This window comes from Blennius ocellaris (genome assembly GCF_963422515.1).
Source record: "Blennius ocellaris genome assembly, chromosome: 9".
Classification (NCBI taxonomy): domain Eukaryota; kingdom Metazoa; phylum Chordata; class Actinopteri; order Blenniiformes; family Blenniidae; genus Blennius; species Blennius ocellaris.
Genome location: NC_137658.1, coordinates 11,648,785 through 11,668,742, shown reverse-complemented (window position 1 = coordinate 11,668,742; position 19,958 = coordinate 11,648,785). Strand labels below are relative to the sequence as shown.

At 41.8% G+C, this 19,958-nt stretch overlaps 1 protein-coding gene across 1 annotated transcript in view; it reads left to right on the top strand.

Annotated features, from left to right (window-relative positions):
* Positions 1–19,958, top strand: part of unc5a (unc-5 netrin receptor A) — a gene marked incomplete at its 3' end in the record, with an annotated part of 143,655 nt that overhangs the window by 80,954 nt on the left and 42,743 nt on the right. Inside the window, exon 3 of the mRNA XM_080501739.1 lies at positions 18,545–18,688. Coding sequence (XP_080357865.1) covers positions 18,545–18,688 — 144 coding nt within the window. The remainder of the gene's footprint in view (positions 1–18,544; positions 18,689–19,958) is intronic.

Here is a 19,958-nt window from a genome sequence, read left to right as displayed (position 1 = left end):
CAGACTGCCCGTTTCCAAGTGCACGTCTGATCACGAATGCACTTGAAACGACCTTTCATATCCACAAAGAGAACGTCTAGAGAGCCCCACAGTCCTAATGACTTTTGTGCACGATTTACTTAATAAAGAGTATCAAATGGAAAAGCAAACTGATCAAAGTGTGCAGAAGCCATAATCAATACTGGCTTCACCTTCATGCAGCCTACTGCAGCCGAAGGAATATCAGACACATGGCTGTTTGAGTTGAACTGGACTGACCCTGAACAGCAGAGGCAATATTCAGCTAACTCCATCTATGTTGAGTCCCAGCAGACTCAGGCAAACGTCAAACTAACTGGAAGGGTTTAAATTAATAACCGAGCCAGGTCTGAAGTGCAGACGTGTTTCAGTCAGACTGCTCAGTATTCACGGCTCCGGTGGGGAGAAACATGACATGTGGATAACTTGCTACAGCAGACCTGACCCCTGCCCTCGTCAGACAGGTCTGTTTATTGAAAGTGATTCTCTGCACCAAAGACAAAGAGCTGTTCTGACTGATTGTTCAGTTACAGTTAGCTCGACTTGCACCTCTAGGCACTGCAGAGATGCTTCAGACCCTTTCTACATGCAAATGAATCAGAACCCCCGGAAATCCACACTCACAAAGAGGACTACTTGGTTCAGAGACTGCTTCAAACATGGAGAGGGAATGAGATGTCAAATTTGTCCTTCCTCTCCTGGTTTCAATGTCTGATATCGATCCGTCCTCGAGTCTATCGGTTCTCATTACCTGTCCTCAGTAACTTATCTCAATTGTTATGGCTGTGACTGCCTCCTAAGCCTCTGCACACGCCGTGTCTTTCTCAGGTCGGAGAGAGGGGACGAGTCTTAATAAAGACATATCCCCCTACGAACAAATCAATACTGACAGTGTGTTTGCATAGATTAGGAGATTCTCCCACTCTATGATTTCTCATCAGACGCATGATGAGCAGAAGGGAGATTGGCATTTGAGCAGAGGCTTGTTGTATGGGCCAGACTGATTTGATTGTGTTTGCATTTCATCTGCCAGCATTGATGGAAATGATTTTGGTCCGCGCTTCACATTGTCACCCCAGCAAGCAAACCCTCTCAGGTGGAAAATACATGCATTTCACATTCCTATTTCAATAAAGCTCAGCAATCGTCTTATAAAGAGGGGAGATTATATTTTATTTGTTGATTGAACCGGATGTTGACAACGCTCCTCACAATGAAAGCAGAATATCACGGAGAAAATGATCAAATGCTACACATTTGCCTCTTACTCTGTGAAAGACTTCACAGTAGAATCACACAATGATATTGAACTTATTTTCTTTTATTATATTTATTAACCATGTAGAATCCAACTGGGAAGGCAATCGTAACCCTGTCATGTCAACACCAGGTTTGTCAGCCACAGCGTCTGTCCTCTGTCTGTCCTTTTGAAGTTTAAATACCCTGTATGACGCAGTCACTAAATCTTTAAAAGCCATCTATCACGTTCTGAATAAGAACTAATAATGTGTTATTGCACCGCAGAGATAACCTGGGAGTCTGCAGCCGAGGGAGGATTCATTTGTATAAAATATGTATTTTCTGATCGACTAGATCCTGGATTGTAATGTGATGACATATTTAATTTCTGATCTAAGGGGGAGATAAGCTCGGCTTAGCCGGAACGATCTGTAACCTTTATTTTAATACCACAATGCTTATCCGCGGTATTATGGCGGCCAATCACCTCTCTCACACCAGCTTCCTCCCACTCTCTCCTCACCCCGTCCCCCCTGTATTGCACACTTTTTTCATCCCTCTTCCTCATCTCTGTATAGGTCACCAGCGTGGATGCAGAAAAATGTCTTTGCCTTTATACCCTCTCTTTTACACGAATGGCATTTATTTGAAAGCAGCAACAAGCCCACTGTCATTTTCCATTCATTCCGTTCCATTCAAAACTCAGGTTACTATAGTATTGGAGTCATCTTAATGGAGCAGAGGCCACATAACAGTGATTAAACATGATCTTTAACAGAATATAGGGGGGGGGGGGGGGGACTCTCCTGTAGTTTTAGCAAAACCTGATACGTCTCGGAGGCTGGACTTAATGAACAGAAGGAAATAAGAGAATCAGGGGGGAGAGGACAATGCTGCCCTAAATGAACCAAATGGCCTTGTACCACCTGCTAAGCATCGATCAGTAGCCAAAGGGACTAATTGATAATGCATTATTAGCTGCTTCCCCATAATGGGACTTGTATTTCATCCTGTCCTTGATTGCAGGACGTAGAGGCAAGGATTTGGCAATGAAGCGCCGGAAAACAGATGGCAAGGTGAATTGTTCCCGTGACACATCTGCCAGCGTGCGCTATTAGACTTTACCGGCAGGTCAGCCTGGTGCCTGCGTCCGTTTTCTGTCTGTGTGCGGAGAAGCAGACCTTTCTCAATGCAAAGCAACACACCGTGGAGTGAGGAGGGAGTCAAAGTGGATTTAATTGACGCGTGTGTTTGTCTGGCCTCGAGACAACTGCCTGTGTGTTTTGGAGCGTTGGGAGTAAAGTGAGGCAAGCAGAATTAAAAACCAACCAGCTGTGCTGATTGATCTCACCAATAGACTCATACAAGAGCCACACTTCTCTGTGTCTCCAACTTTGTGTGTAACACGTGTTTTTATTTGGAAATCTGGAGTACGTCGGGTCTGGTCCTTTGAAGTTGGTCTTGACATGCAGGAAGAATGAATTTCAAAATTAACTGCAATTAGTGGAACAAAAGTTTGGGGGAAAAAAGATAATTACCATTTGTCAAACAACAACGCTGCCGTTCCAATCTCCCACACGCTTCGGCTTTGTCCTCCCACCAAAACATATCCCACGTCAGCTCTGCGCTTTGCTTTTTCTCAAGTAATTTCTCATTTGTCAGTCACACAAAAGCTCTGCTCTTGCTGGAAGTTGGAATGCATTCAGCCGTCCTTGCGGTCTTTTCTTTCACAATAGTTAGAGTTATTTACTGACTGTGTCTGGAAAACACCGACATGTCATCAATACATCCTTCCAGCCTGCGTTTGTTCCTCATGTATGTGGACTACATCCAGTGTCAAGGGCGTGAGTTCCTCAGTTTTAAATGGTGCCACACGACTGCACTTTATTTCAGTCTTGCAGGAGGCATGATATGTCTGTAAATGCTCAAATGAGATGGATCAAAAGCCTTAGTTCCAAAGGCACACAGTAACGTTGTGCAAAGCAGCTCAGTTCTCAGCTGCATGGGAATATTGGCTCTGATCCGCCTAACTGCAGCTCTGAGCCTTCAGTGCCCTAACCAAGACATCTGAATAAAATGTGCTCTGTATGCTGCTGCACATGCATTACCCATGCATTACCCAGACCACTTGTACTTTTCTTTTGCTGAGCAAATAGGGGCCAAAGTTGCAAATGTGCTTGGATTTCACAATATACCTCAAAATTTGCCATTTCAATGGCTGTGAGGATGCAGAATGGAACCAGTCAACTTCTTCCCAGACTTCCTATTTGGACTATCATCAATGAACTTTGATGTCCCCCAACCCCCCCCACCCCATTCAATTTTTTTTTAACTGTAATGTAATTTTATCTTTCAACTTACCTCGACTTCCCCTGGAAATGAAAGAGGAGAGTGGTATACTGACAGAGGGAGACAGAGTGGGAGTTTGTGGTGTCACTCAGCACCTGCTCCGCTCAAATTCGTTTAAAAATAGTGGAGCTGGAAGGTGTAGTGAGGGAGCTGACAGCTAAATAGTCCTTGGAGATTTTTGATAGGCAGAGCAACTCGGTGGCTGACAGTTAATGCTTTTGTGTGTTTGGCCCCAAGGAGACTCTCAGTATAGGTATTTTACACAGCCCTCAAACAAACATCAGCTCACTGTTCTCTTCCTTTTTGAACCAAAAGCTGCAGGGTGTCCTGGGTATGGGATAGTGGTGCTGCGGTGAAGGAAGAAGAATAGCTTCAATCTCTTCGTGAGGTGTGTGTAAAATATGAAAGGGAGAACAGAATATTTTTCGGTGTGTCACAAATAAGTGAATCACAGGGGGAGGTGCTGCATTTATAACCAAAGGCATCTAAACATCTACAGTATATATGCTGCTTGCAGGATTTATTCACCCCAAAGTGTGGAGTATCCCTGCAGTGGATGGGAAGCGCGCTTCATAAGGAGGCGGTTGGACTTTGGGTCAGGTGGGTGACAGAGTGGAAAAACAAGCAGGGAAATGCATTCCCACCTCGTGTTTCAGGGAATAAAACCCCTAGTCGATCATCAGCAGTTTCCTGCCCGCATGTACCATATCTGGATTCAGCCTTGTGTGGTCGCCGTGTTTTGCCGCAAGCACAAAAGAAAAGGGCTGTGTGGAAAACACTCGTTTGAGGAAACCTTCTCATGTGGGCAGGTGTGCAGTGAGGCGTGCGCGCAACAACAGGAGCAGAAGTTGTGGTCCAAGAGCCATCAGGAAGCAATCTTGAGGATTTTATGTGATTCAAATGAATAATTCATCCCTGTTGTTATAGACAGGTTCTGTTTTCTTGTCTGTGTTTCAAGGGCAATGGTTCAGTTTTATAAGAATTAAGTCTATTCATATTTAACAATCAAATATGTAACTGAATGGAAGGCCAAGTTCAAAGTTTTTGGAGTGTTTTTTTTTAAGTCAGTGTTGAATTTCTCCCTTTTGTCTCATTTAAATGTATGATATTGTGAATTTTGAATGGATTCATAGCCTGAGAATGTTTGACAAGTTATTCATTAATCACCTTGCCTTTTTTTTTTTTTATCCTTGCAACTCTTGGATATGCTTCATCTCTTTTCCATAATCACTTTAAAATCATATCCCTCATAACATTTGGTTTGCTCCAGCTCAGCAATTTTCTGCATCTCTGCTTCATGTGTGCATAATAAACACCATCACCCAACATCTGCTACTTCTGCTATCAAAATGAGCTCAGGGGTCCACTCGGTACTTCCACTCAATTCTCTCAATTTTCAGCATCAGGTTATTTATAAAGTCCACAATTCTCTGTCTTGCATCCACTCCATTAATAATTAAAGCAGTCACATTTGAACAAAGAAATGAATATTTAAAGACTCAATCCGTGCGTGGTCTACAGCACTTCAGCCTCCCATGCATCACATTATACTGGATTCTGGACTAAACAACATGGAGGGAGATCCTTGTCGGCTCGGTGTCATGAGATCACCCAGGTAGTACAGGGATTTACACTGATTACACAGTCAAACTGGACATTTTCCATATATTGTTTTCCTCTCAGATGTAGATAAACATCTACATGCTCCTGGATATTTTGTTGTTTAGACAAGGTTTCGTTTGTTCTCTCTTCCTTTGAGTCGGATTCAAGGGTAAAACTGATTATTTAAATACAATTGAAGCTGTGTTTTGAACAACCCCCCAAAAAAAATAAAAATAAACATGAAATACTGTTTTGCATTGTGTCACTCCTGAGTACATCATCAGTTCAGCTACTGTTGCTCTTATTTCAGTCTACAAGAAGAGTAAGACTTGAGGGTAATACTTTGTCTCATACATCTTCGGGGAAGATTGATTCTGAAGGACACGACACTTCTGTATCTGCATCACTGCATAACCCACCAGACATTTCTCCTGATACCCATAATATCTCTTTTCATGCCATATCCAATACCATATTACAAACTGACAATAGATCGGGGTATTTTCTAGCAGCTTGCGATGAGATTTTAGATTGCAATCACATGAATGATCCTCCTGTGTGAGAGAACCCACAGTGGCCACAAAAGGCCAAACAGACCGTCTCTGAAACCTATCTTTGATACGTCCTCTCAGTATAAACATGCGCTGGAGATGAAGACGTGCTCTGTAGGTGCTCGTCTCTCTGCAACTGTTTGAAGAACAAGGCCTGTTCATTTGTTTATATTGTAAAGACTGAAGACCGGTGAAAACAGTTCCTGAGCCCTGACTTGATCATTAGGATTTTATAAAACTTCACAGAATGTCGGACAGACCTGACAAAATTATGGGAGCAAAGAAGTAAACCAAATGTACTCTGCATCAAGCCTGCAACTTTCACATATTTGTTTCATATCATGTCCGGCTTTATTTTAAGTTGTTTTACACATCTTCCATTGGTTCTCTAGTTCTCCCATCAGTCCCCTCTTCAACTTTCAGCTCACGAATGCTAAGAGAATATTTTGTATTTTGTTTGTTAAAATGCGTTAGTGTTGGAATCCCAGATTCACGCTAGATCTTATATAATGTTATAATTGAAAGCAGAACGGTAGACTGTGCTTCATTTTATATTTATCTCACTCCAATTTCCCGTTGCTGAGTTTTCTCTTTCAGACGTATTTCCAGTTAAAACAGCAGGATTCGGTCGGGTCTGAACTAATTTCTTTCAGCCTTTTACCTTCAGAGATCCAAATTACCTTGAATAAAGGTGACTAACCCCTTCTTCAAGGTCTGATTTGTGCAACCATTATAGTGAAGCCAAACGCTGGTGGACAGCCCCCTCTCTCACAAACATATAAAAGCTTTCAAGAGCTTTGGAAACCGTTGCTCTGAACTGTGGTCCACCTTGTAAGTGCATTCAGTAACAGCATCTTTACTTTTTCTGAGAACTGCAGCCGCCACTGCTGAAACTTGTTTTTGGTCACTTTTGCACAACCGTAAAAGCTGCAACAGCCATGTTTTAAATATTCATGTGAACACAACAGTATGGTTAACAACACTGCAGTTGTCTGCATTATGATCAATATCCATCACTGTTACACAAATTAAGAACCATTAAAATTATGTAAATGATATTTCAGTCTCCCCAATTGGGACAAACACTCTGCATTTATGGTTGGAGAAGAAAGAGGAAATTATTTTGTCTATTACCATATTGCATAAATATATTGGGTTTGTATCTCAGACCTCCAAATAATAAATAAATACAGAGTCAATAGCCGAAGTACACAGTATATATTGTATTAATACTCATGTATTGATCCATCTTCTGTACCTCTTTGTCTAACTTAGAGTTGTGGGGCGCTGGAGTCTGTTGCATCGGTCACTGGGTGAAGGCAGGTACACCCTCACACACACTCACTTTCTCTGCTGCAGGCAAATTACTGTCAGCAATGAACTGAAATACTGTAGCATGTTTTTGGATTGTGTGAAGAATACCTGGAGAAGGTACACAGGGAAACGTTGCAAACTGAAAGGTCTGCAGGTCCACTCCACCAGTATTGTTTAATAATATGCCAGTTTTTTTGCTGAAAAATGATGCTGAGATTTGAGCCTTCGGAATGTCTTGGACTTGTTTGGAAAGTGGGAAGTGAATGATAATTTGTCTGCAATTCTCACAAAATGTAATCTCACGCATCTTAACAAATGTATATTCTGTGGAAGTTACCGTGTACTTCAATCACCATTACCACAATTAGTTATTATTACAAATACGAAGAATGTTTGAGTTTGGTTTGGAAGGCTTTTGTACTTCAGCATTCCCCGAGGCTGTTTACTGAACACTGTTTGTTGTTGTCCTCAATATTTACATTCGCCTACACACCACCATTGGATTACCAAAAACCTCTCCCTCCCAATTCAGACAACACTGCCGGCCAAAAGCCCATGAGGGGCCAAACCATCATCATGAGGAGGGAGGGGAAAACCGTAATGCAATTTGTATGGCACAGAGCACTCGGCAGCCAGATGGGAACCAGCCTGGCTTACCTGAAGCAGCTTTCCTTATTTACTTCAGCGCCCAAGGCCATGTCAGACAAGGGGGAGAGAAGCATGTTAGCCCGAGCAAATTATCACGGCTTTCATGTGGGTAACGTTCTATCAGATCTTCCCACTCTGCAAAATGTAATGGAAGCAGAAGCAAAGCGCTCGAGGCCTTCACCTCTGACGTGTTCTCATTCGCGGTAGGACAAGGTGCATGTGCGAGATAAAGGAGCGGGTCCCAGTCACTCCCAGCCCCAAGACTGTGGCATCTAGAACATTCTGCTCTTGCCAATCATCGAGGTCAGGATATTGGATGGAGAGTAATTACAACGAGGGCACTTTGGTAAGGGCACTGTGGTAAATCACAGCACTGCCTCTGTGTGCGCGCACTATTAAGAAAAGGTTAGGCAAACTAATTATGAAGGGACAGTGTAAATAGAAAAATCCATTGCTTTGAATTAATGTTTACTTGATGTAATCAGCTGTGACTTCTCTGTGGCTTTCAGGCCATTGGATTTAAATTTAGAATATAAATAAACCCTAATTTACGTGTCTGACATGTGTTGTCGTCACATGTTCGTTGACATGGAAAAGCTATTCTGAAGTTCTGAAAATCAATTCATTAACACGTTCCAAACCTGTGAACACCTGTGCACTTAAACACAGTCTGAGCGTCACTTCTCCTGCGCCGTAGCCTGTATTGTTACCGACAAAGATGGGAATGAAATTATTTGTACTGGAGAGCAGACTCTCCTGGAGTGAAGCAAATGCTTAAATTATTATTATTATTGTGGATAGTAGAGCAGATAATCAGTTGTTTTGGTCTTGGCCAAAGCCGATTTATATTTCTGCTACTTAAATCAAGCGTGCAGCGGTCTCACTCCAGATGGTTAGCAGCAGGAGAAATAACTCAATCTCCCGTTCCTTCGATAACTTATGTCACGTAATCATGTGTTTTCTTATTCATCTACTTATTAAAGTTTGGAACCTTCACAAAACTCTTGAAACTCTCGTATATCAAAGAAAATATTTCCTTTGAAATTCAAAAATACCTTGTGATTATTACTCATTATTACCCATTTTGTCTTGCAAATATAAATTATTGAAACTTCTTCTGGCTAACCTTCGGCTGCATTTGATATTCTCTTATTAGATATGAGGTAAAATGTTTATATCTGTATGATATTTCATGCATTTCTTATAGATGTTTTTGAAGGATGTTTTCAAAGGATTGAGAAATACAGATTATCAAAGACATGCTAGGGACAGATTTAAATTGAATCTGCTGTAATATTCTTTCTCGTCCTTTAATGTACATTTTCTAACTTTAGAAACAACCTGTTTAGAGCAATAACATGTAAAACATAATATTTTAGACAATACTAATATGGGATACATCAATATCGCTACATATGAGAGCTTTCCAATGCGGAGAAATGAAATGATGGCATATTAATGCAAGTATAATTCTGTAATGTTTTATTTACATTAGATGTTTGTTTCATTTCATGTTTTTTTCAGTGCAATTCAATATTAATTTTTTCACATTGCATTCCAAACACAGTATGATTGTTGTCACGGGATGCAGTCACAAATATAATGAGGGGGTGGGGGGGAATGCAGAGGTGTTTTAGTTATTCGAGAAGTTGTTGTTTTTGATCATATTAGTTTTCATTGATTTTTGTACTTCTGTGCTGATGCATTTTGGCCTCTTGCCAGACACTATGACATTATGTTGAATTAATGAAGTGACATGACGTGCCAACAAGATTCTTTTTATTTATTTTTAAAATTAATATTTAAAAGAACAAAACAAAATGTATTGCTCATCTTCCACCACTCCCTTATATTTTGCTTCGCCTTTGGTGTGTGACCTTCCTGTCTGGCTTGATCGCATCTGAAATGTGTTCCTGTGCTTCCGCTGAAGAAGAGCCGTGTCTAAAATGGCTTTTGATCACTCAGATTGCTGCGGCAGCGTCTGGTTTAAATCTGAAGTTCACTGTGCATTTACTGCAACCTCTGGTGAGACTAAAATCTATCAGTTTGTCCCTTCAATTGCCAATATTCAACCGGTAAGGCAATCTGTGGCCAACTTTACTCCTCTTGCTGTTGTTCATTTTAAAAAACCTCCACACAACCACCATTGGTCTTCCTCCAGTGTTTGCCCAGTGATTCCCACGTATAATGACAGACGTATCGACACCCAGTACTCACTGTGAAGTTGTCTGAGAAATGTGGGTTCACTAAAAGGTTAATACTAAAGTTTGTGCATTATATTTGGATATTTTCAAACTTAAACTACTGTTAGCAGATACACTTTGGATTTCAGGGTTCCACTTTACCCGTTTCATACCTGAAATGTATTAGATCTCTGCATCTCTTCTGTTTATATATTTGTGGTTAAGGATAAAGAGGTCCAATGATGTGACCACAAGAAACTAATAACGCAGCTCTATTACGACAGACCTACTGTACCTGGTCAATTTAGTGCCTGTAAACATGCCACAGTGTTTTGGGCATTTCGAATAAACCAGCTAATCAATGGTTGTTTTTACTTTTTTTTTTAATTGGATGCTTGTGAATGAGCAAAGTGGCCAACAGTATGGAGCAACACACACCTGCAGGGCTCTGTTATTTGGCAGCACTGTTTTTTTGTTGTTGTTGTTTCGACTCCAGAGAAGCGGGAGTGTTGATTTGCAGTTTGGACTGGACTTGACAGGACAACTGCAGCCTGCAGTGACACTTCAGTGTGGTGGTTGCCATTGATGGGGGACTGTCTGTCACACTGTTTGGCTTCCTGAATCATTTTATTGTCCAAGACTTGTTTTCCCACCCAGCATACGTATTAGCATTCACATGCTATTAAGGACACTGAAATGCTGTGGCGAAGTTAGTAGTTTGACTGAATGCTTTTTAAAACTTCACAACTGAGCTGTGGCTGCTTTCCCGCTGTGCTTGCTTTACTCACTTCATCTTGATAGTGTGGCTTTCGAGCATTAGAAGCCGGTCACTGGAAAGTCTCAGGCCTAATACACCCGTGGGTGCTCCCCATATCAGCGTGATGCAGAACAAAAACAATATATGTAAAAGAGGAGGGACTTAGATGTTTCCACTTCATTGACACTTTACCGCGTCTGAAACGAACTGCAACACTCTGGGTTTAGTGCCTGAGAGAAGTTTCACAGCTTTAGCCCCATAAGCTCACACCTGGTGCCACATATGCTGCTAATAATGATAATGATTATCAATTAAAGCAAATGATATCGGCCAGCCCATTTTAAACTGCAGGAAAAATAATCCCCGATTTTGTTTTCAATACAAGACAGTTTGGTTTGGCAATGTGCACACTGCAGATTGCGTTTTGTGATTTTATGCATGGAATATACTGAGATGAGAGATAAAATTCAGTAGAGCTGATTAGATATGTTTTTGGGTTGGTTTTTTTTTTTTTGGGGGGGGGGGTTAAACAAGTGCTGGGTGCTTTTGATGTGAATGGCAGCATTAAAACGTTGCCTGGGACCTGTCACTTAATAACAAAGGCGGAATTCAAAAACAGGCTTGTTGGCTCCTGACTTTCATTAGTGTTTCTTCTGTCCTGCGCCATTTACTCTTCCCACTCCAGCGTTACCGCTCCACCTGAGTCTCCTTGGAGTGGCATTGGACTGAACCTCGCCGGATTGATTGGAGCGCTACCTGCTCGCCTGTTTGTCAGCCATGAATAATCTGTAACGACATTCAGAGCATAAGCGGGGGCCTTGCAGCGTGCATTCATTGTGGAAAATGGACAGCTCAATCAAAAGAAGCTCTTGAAAAGCCGGTCATAACCAGCGGCAGAGCCTTGACCCAGAATACTGTCCCACTGACTCGTGTCACAACCCCACTAACATCCCTGAATGGAAGGTCCCGGTGCATTCCTCGTGAACTCAGCACATCTTTTTTGCCGCCACCCCCCCCCACACACACACACCTTTCTTCTGTTACCATCTCACTTGCTGTTTAATAGAGCCATGCTTCACTCAGAAGGCCACGTTATCCTTGTTAGGAGACAGACACTTACTGTGCCACCTGCCATTCTCGACTCTCCGTGTCAGTCAGCCCGAGCCACCCATCACAGCTCTGCTTTACATGGAAATAGACGTCTGAAGACTTGATGATGAAGCACTTCTGCCCTTGACTCTGACCTGGGGTTAAACTCTTCATGATTTGCAGATGGGAACATTGCATGGGCTTTGTTTGTAGGCAAAAATTTTACACCTCTTTGAAGCGAATGCCACTTTTATCATGGCAAATGTATACCGTATTTCCCAGACTATAAGCTGCTAATTTTTTTCACACGCTTTCATTCTTTTCTTTTTTCTTCTTTTTAAATTTGGTTGATGTGGCTTGTACTCAGGTGCGCTCAATCATCTGTAAATTACGGTAAATGCACAGTTCCATTATGAATGAAAATGAAAATGTGAAAAAAAAGAATGAATTTGGGGGGGGTACACTTTTGGGGGGGAAAATGCAGTTTTTAGTGGCTTTTTAATGATCTTGGTGTGACCAAAATTAATGTGTGTATGAGTGTGTGAGTTTGTTTTTTGCACTATTTAGCTCCCAGAACATGCAAAACTCTGTGATTTTTGTGCCTTTTTATGCTAAGGAATGCTAATACTGAATTGTTTTTACAACTGCGACAGTTTCGTCACCATTGGGTGGAACATCATTTTGGAGAAGAGATTTGGCCCGGCCTCGCGGTACTTTATACTTTGATACCTGGAGTTTAACAAACTTATGTTACAGGAAACAAAGTACCAATGTTATTGTATGCAAAGTGCCAGTTGATTTAAATAGATGCCTCGACTCTCGTAAAGAATTAAAATGATAAATTCTACTTTCTAATATGTTACCCTGAACAGAGTCGACCGGGTAAATTCTATCTTGTTCCCTGTGGGAAAAATTGAAAGTGTTACAACCAAGCTGAAACCATCCCTGTTTTTCCTACATCTGCTTTATGCCTGATTTTGTCAGGCTGTTGAGCTCTAAAGTAGTTTTTGACAACTCTGCTTCCTGTTTGGAATTTTTTGTTCGTGTGGCGGAGCTAAATTGGGCTGCGGAGGAGCGCATTGTTGGTTGCTTGAAAGGAAGCTTTGGACACTTGTGGTGTTGACGATGACACTGATGCCATCTGGTACAAAGAACCACAGGAGGAAATGAAACACTTAGAGTATGCTTTTGACCGGTTGCCAGGATGTGCAGACAGTGCATTCGCAAAAGTGTTCATCTGTGATGTCTCCTCTCAGCCATTGTGAACTGTCTCCCTTGAAATGGTGCGTTCCCCTGATGTAGAGCCACCCAACCCATAATCCCTCTATATCCACTGATGAATCCGAGCCGCGCACACACACAGTAGGGATGCTGCCTAATTGAATTTCCTTGGTCACAATGAACACACACTCAGGACCTGTAAGTTCCAGTCTTTGCCTTTGATAAGCAAATGACCCCTATGGAATTGAGGTCAGAGCCTGCGAAAACAAGAGTGAGGGAGAGAAAAATAAAGTCCTGCTTTCAGACAAGCCCAATATCGACTCGCTCGGGATTGAGTCCAATGATGTTTACCCCGTGTGTGTTGAGCCCCCGTTGGCTCAGGGGGGTGATTCATTCTACCCCCTCCTGCACGCACGCACACAAACACACATTGAGAAGAGGACGTCTGTACTCTTGTAGTGTGACCTCTTCCCTTTTGTGAAGTGTTGCTCGTCTTGCTTATTTGAATGAAGCGCATGTGTAAATAATCGTGTCTTCGCTTCAGATCAGAATAACACACAATACAGTAAATGTGAATGGCTCCTTTCTGCCTGTGTGTGCCTGCGTCAGTGGGTCTCGTAATAGCTTGTATTGTACCCGATTGCCTGAAGACTTTGCAACACACTCCATCATTCAATAGTATGGTCAGTTTATTCATGAACTCAGTCACTCTGCATCGTCTTTTATTCCCTCCCTTTGGTTTTTTTTGTTAACTCTCGGGAAAGTCTCGAAGCAAAACAGTGTGTGTTTCCGTTGGTGTCTCTGAGTCTGAGCCCACAGCTTGTACGATTTGACAAATGTCCTCTTTTTCAACAGAAGCTTTCTTTCTGACTTGCACACTGATTTATTTTTTTGATCGCCAGATGTGTCTTTCAGTAATCCATCTATCCATCCATCTTGTATATGCTTTATCCAACTTAGGATCACATGTTGCTGGTCTGGAGCCAGTCCCAACTGACTATGCAGACTGACCAGGTCAAGGAAAAGAGAGAGAGAGAGAGAGAGAGAGAGAGAGAGAGAGAGAGAGAGAGAGAGAGATACAAAATATAACGTAATAACGTACATATAATGTATACACATAAATAACAGTTTCCTTTGTTTTAGTGCGAGGAATAATGATTACATTATAAAAAAGCCCCCATTTAATTCAACATATTTTCACCACAACCAGAAGATTTTGAAAATAGCCAATTAAAAATAAATGGAATTCTCTTTTAAAAGACACCTTCAGGTGGAAAACAGTGAAATGTAAAAAAAAAAAAACATGTGCTTTGTTGTTGTATTCATAAATATGGAAAAGAAATGACATTTCATTTACAAAATGGAATAAATGTTTAAACGTTTTGGCTTTTTGGGCAAATCGGCACACACTTGTGAAATGTTCTCTCTTCCATGTTGTTTTTCTTAAAGCTAGTGTTGTAAAGGCTTACTGATTCCAAGTTTGCATGATTTCTGCAGCTTTCAGCATGAATGTGTGCACAAATTCACCCTCGGTTTGGTTTTCATGTTAATGCTACTTCACTCGTAAGAAAATTAAATGTCTAAATCATGCAGCGTGGCCTTATGGCTGGAAAAATGTTGTTTCCGTGCCTTGTGTATGTAAATATTAAAGGAACAACAATAATATATTTTGTAAAATATCAATTCAAAACAGTTATTATGATACTCTCAATCCACCTAATGTAATAACCAATTACAACCTGGAAATGTTTTCCCTTTGGAGCTGGATGTGAACTAAGCACAATCACTAGATGTCATCATTTTAAAACCCATGGATGTACGGGTGTTCACAGAAATGCATGCGGGAAAAGGTGAAATTGTGTTGTATGCAAGAAAATGTTGCCTTGGGTCTTCATGGGTTAATGAAACCATGAAACCTTGAAGACCAAAATGGCACGCCACACAACTGTGACAAATGAGTTTGCCCAGATGAACCTCTGTATTTATTAACCCTTTTCAACAATGTAATATGTATGTACAGTGTTATTAACAGCCAAAGGAGATGACTGTGCCGCTGTAATCACTGGTGCTGAGGTGCATGTTTGTTTCTGCTGCCTGCCAGCCCCTTGTATTAATTCCCGTGCAATGTTACAGAATGAAAATTTACTTACCAAAAATATGGTTAAGCACAGCAGAATAAGTTGCACCGTTGCACTCCAGTAAAAATAAACCCACCAGGGTTCCAGCTGTAAGCCCAGGATTCACACTGTGTCAATCACATAATCACCATTTAAATTTTGCACAGTAATTTCACTGAGGTTTGGGATATGAGCTCATTTATAAATGGGCTTCAGATCAAACTGAAGGCTGAGGGAATCGTGTCATGTTTTAATTATCATTTAACAGGAATCTTAAGTGCGCGTCAGTATATCTTGCAGGAAAGGAAATGTAAATTTCCTCTTACTCTTTTTAGTTCCTACCACCTTGCAGCTGAGCATACAATTATAAATCGATATTAATATAATTGAGTCATAAGTGTGTCAGAGCCCAATTCTCAGAAATGTACCTTTCCTCTGACTCTATATTAGAGTTCTTGTATTTCTCATGCATGAGGGCTGTTCATAAAGTTTTGTTTGTATCACAGCCATCCTAATGGAATTGACGATGGAAAACAACCGTAAATTACAGTCTGCCCAATCACTATTACTGGCTATAAAATTATAGTGGTATTTTGTACACAAAGTGATGAGATTATTTTGTCCTACTTATTAATTGGAGTGAAATTGGACAGAATGACTCACAGCAGTGTTACTGGAAGGTGTCAGACACAGAAAGCAGGTAATTATGGAGACAAGAAGAGATAAGGAAACAGAATGCAATTACCCTGGCAAGCAGAGCTTCAAATTGCTCTTCTTAGGATTTCTAACCTCAGGTTGCTATTGTTCATGCTTTGCATCTCCATACTGATCTTCCTTTCTTCCGCCCTCTAGCTCAAAGGGAAAGGAAAGGTTTGGATTAATCAAATGAATTCCTACTGTAAGTAGGGCCATACCAAGAGCCGAGCAGCACTTAATCGCATATTTCAGACATACGTATTCAAACACGTTTATCCAAACTATCTCATGCAAAGCCAACAACCGCACACTCGGCCTAAATCAGGGCCATCACATGCATTTTGTCGTACACGTCCAAGGCTATAAGGATTTCTCTGAACATCATTGAACTTTCAGGTTGCGGGGCTTGCTGCACATTGATTTTCCCTTTGCGTTGACGTTGCAACTGTGCCGCTGCTGCTGTCGTGTGTCCATATGTAATGTGCAATTCACAGAATTTATCGATATCTAACAAATAATTACAGGTACTCACATGAAGTGACGAAGAAAAGAAAAACTAAAAAAAAAAAAAATCTCTCAGCTGCCTTGTTGGATTTGATGTCAGTACTTTCTGTCAGTGTTTGTGCTAGCTTATGTTTTGTTAGTGTTTTTGTTAAGAGAAGTGGATCCCAAACCTTTCCCGGGAGGCTGTGGGGCCACGCTAATCTCTGATTTGCCAAAACATTCCACTGAAGCCAAACACAGCTGGACACATTCACACGTAATGGCAGTGGCCTTCACAATAAGCTGTGAGCATTTTTCCAGGTCTGCTGTGTGTGAGTAGGCAAAGCTAAACCATGGAAATGAGTGCTGTACTTGGATGGCATATGTGGAGCGTGTATATGAGTGCTGTTGCTGTCACTGGTGCTGCTTTTCTACCTCCTCCTCTTTAAGGGTGAAGCCAGATGCTGCCATGCAGCCGATTTGAAGAAAGAATGGAGTTCCTTCTGCTCCATTTGTTCATTCTCTGTAGTACCCATTTTGTTACTTCAGCCATTTGTTTTAGCTTTTAGGTGCCCTCCCAGCCTTATGCCAGACACACTCATACACTCACACAGCCAATAGAGGAGCTGGGCTTTATTAAGAGAAATAGATTTTCTGAATCAAGCCTTGTATTTGAAATTAATCACAATGGGACTGCTTTAGCAGAATAATTGAATCCATTATAAACAGCCTGTTTTCTACTTTTTTTTAAATTAGCTGTGAGTGAAGCACATATGAGAGTGTGCTGTGGAAATCGTGCACACAGCACACGGCTGTTGTTGATGCTCAGAGTGGCGCTCCGGGGCTTGATTCACTGCACATGTACGCACATTTATTGTGATCACATATAGCCAAAGCTGCCACATTCCGGCCCTAATACATGGGGGTCTGCCGGTGACCCTCAGCGCTGCTTATCACTGCGTGTCGCTGCCGGCGAATGGAACCACTCCACTCTACTCCCCGACAGCTCACATCACCACAGGGCCGGGCTGCGCTCACACAGGCCTTCACAAAGCCATGAGCAGTTTGCCTCAAATTGTTTACCCAAAAAGAATAAATAAAAAAATGGGGTGGGGGGGGGGGTTGGGGTACCTTTTTGGTTTGATGAATGCTGTGTATCAGAACAAGTGCTTTTTGTAATTGCTGTATAGGTTTGATGGCGTGATATATGCCACTTAGTCAAGCTTCAGTCTGGAGCTGGAAATGACAGATCAAGTGCGTGAGGGGAGTGTAAGAGTGTCACAAAGTGCTTTTATGTAAATGTTGTTGAAGAGTGGCTTTCCATTGAGATTTGACAACACTGCACTGTATGTGCTTCTCCTGTCATTCTCTATGATGCGTCCTCCGTGACTCTAAAACACTGTCTTTATACACATCTCTCCAAAAGACAACAAAGAGAAAAGATAAGACAGAGAGGGAGTCGGGAGCTCGAGGGGAAACGGGGCAACGGTTTCATGTGAGTAAAGACAAAGTGGGACACACAGTAGGGATCAAAGTTGCAGTTCAATATAGAAAAAAAATACCTCCGGATTACAAGTCCCAAATATAAGGTCAAAGGAAAATGAAATGAAAGTCTGCTTTTCAAATATAAAAAAAGGCAAGAATCTGACAACAGTATATTGTTTGGGCAGTTAAGCAGAGCGAATCTCATCCCAATTTTTAGTTTGTGTAGACACTGCTTGTCTTTACTTTCTCCTGAAAAGCAATAAAGCTATTTTTGCCATGCACTATTGCAGCATCACTTATATCAGCCACGGTGGAGAAAACACTCCATAGATTGTGAGCCCTTACACCCACCCTCCTGGATTTAATAATGGGAGGAGCAGGCTATAGCGAGTATTTTTGTTTGTGCCGTGTTTGTTTAGTGCTTCCTTGTTCCTTCCCAACTGTTGCCGTTTTAACACCCTCCAAATTACACCAAGGATAGCTGTGAGGCTCTCTTCTCATTTTCCTCAGTTAACAAGCACTCTGTTTATATATGATTATGGCTCTCTGCTTGTTTATTCTGCCTGGCTCTTTTTTTTTTTTTTTACAATTACTTTGCCAGTTGAGTTCAAGGTACAAAATACACTGAAGGTTTCAGTTCAGCTCATTTGTTTTCTTTTCCGTTGAGGCGATATTTATCGGTGTTTAACTCTTTCCTGCAGTCGAGCATGTTGGGGGGGAGGGGGTGGTGGGGGGGGTGGCTCGGCTCTCGTCTCTGGTGTTCACCATGCTTCTCCTATGTTTGCTTCACAGCGCTGCCAGTCATGCAGGTGACGATTGACATCACCAGACAGCAGGTGGAGAAGATCTTCGGTCTCGACGAGTACTGGTGTCAGTGTGTCGCCTGGAGCACGACGGGCACCCAGAAGAGCCAAAAAGCATACATCAGGATCGCTTGTGAGTGCGCTTCAAAATGTTCATTGTGTCATTACAAAGGCTGCGCACAAATTACGTGTCAGATGTGATGAAAGGATATTAGCAAGGTTGTTTTTATTTTTTCTCTTTTGGTGGCTGAGGAGGGACCAAGTTTCATTTAGCAATTAGCCTCGAGACGACTGTGATCTGTTGCTCCACCGTGTGTTTCTGTAATTATAATTTAGTGAAATCATCTGCCTGTGATTCTTATAAGAAGGAAATCCCCCAACCCCGCCAGGGAGCACGAGAGAGTAATGCGTCTGCTTGAAGGCTGTCTAAAAAAAATGGGGGGGGAAAAAGTGGAACACTAAATTTGAGTATTCATGAGCATATTTTTCACCAGATACAGTATATCAGCAATGATCCCTATGAAAGTAACAGGAATAAAAACAGATTTGAAATTTATTGCTGTGCTGCAATCATAAATCTGTCTGGGGAACACAGACACTTCCCTCGCTGCAGCCTCAAAAGCTTTATTAGAAGAAGCCATTTTACGTTTGAGTATTTTAAAAGATTCTGCCTATTAATTCGCACATAAATATGTATTATTCGAGACGGAGTCGAGTGCGGCACCGTTTCCAAACCACCAGGCGTTTTGAAAACACACACTCATTATCCATCTTTGTTTGAGAGCTCACAAAGTCAGATAGATGTAAGATAAGGACACAGATGTGCCTGAATAACAATGCGATACCCACGCGTTCCCGATATTTACGTGCACGCCAATATACACTCGCATCCATTTGAACCTTCCAAGACTGTTATATCTCAAGTCTCCTCCAGTCCCATTGTATCGACTCTAATTAAATTGAATGTCGTGAAAGTCTCTCTGCTCGCCTTAACGTTTTTCTGGGTATGATTGGTCAAGACAGGCACAACATCTGTTTAAAGGAATTCACCGGCGGCTCGCAGCCGCACACTCGGCCCCTCGCAACACAATAACACATCACTTTGCTCTGAGTCGAAACCCGGGGTGAACACGTCAAATTTACGTCAACCCGCCAGCCATCAGCGGGCTGTCTCCCTCATCTGATACAAATAGACCTGCATTTATTTTCGCTGCAAGAAGTGAGCTTTGCCGGTTTCACCTGTGCAGTTCACAGCCGAGGCTTACAAACACATATATAGCAGGGCTTTGGTGTAAGAGTAAGAGTATTCAACGGGACGTAACGTGAGGCCCCATGCAGTCAGCCAGGCTTGCAGGAACTCTTGTCCAGGCGCCTTAGGGCTTTGTTTTCGTGTGGCTGCTCCA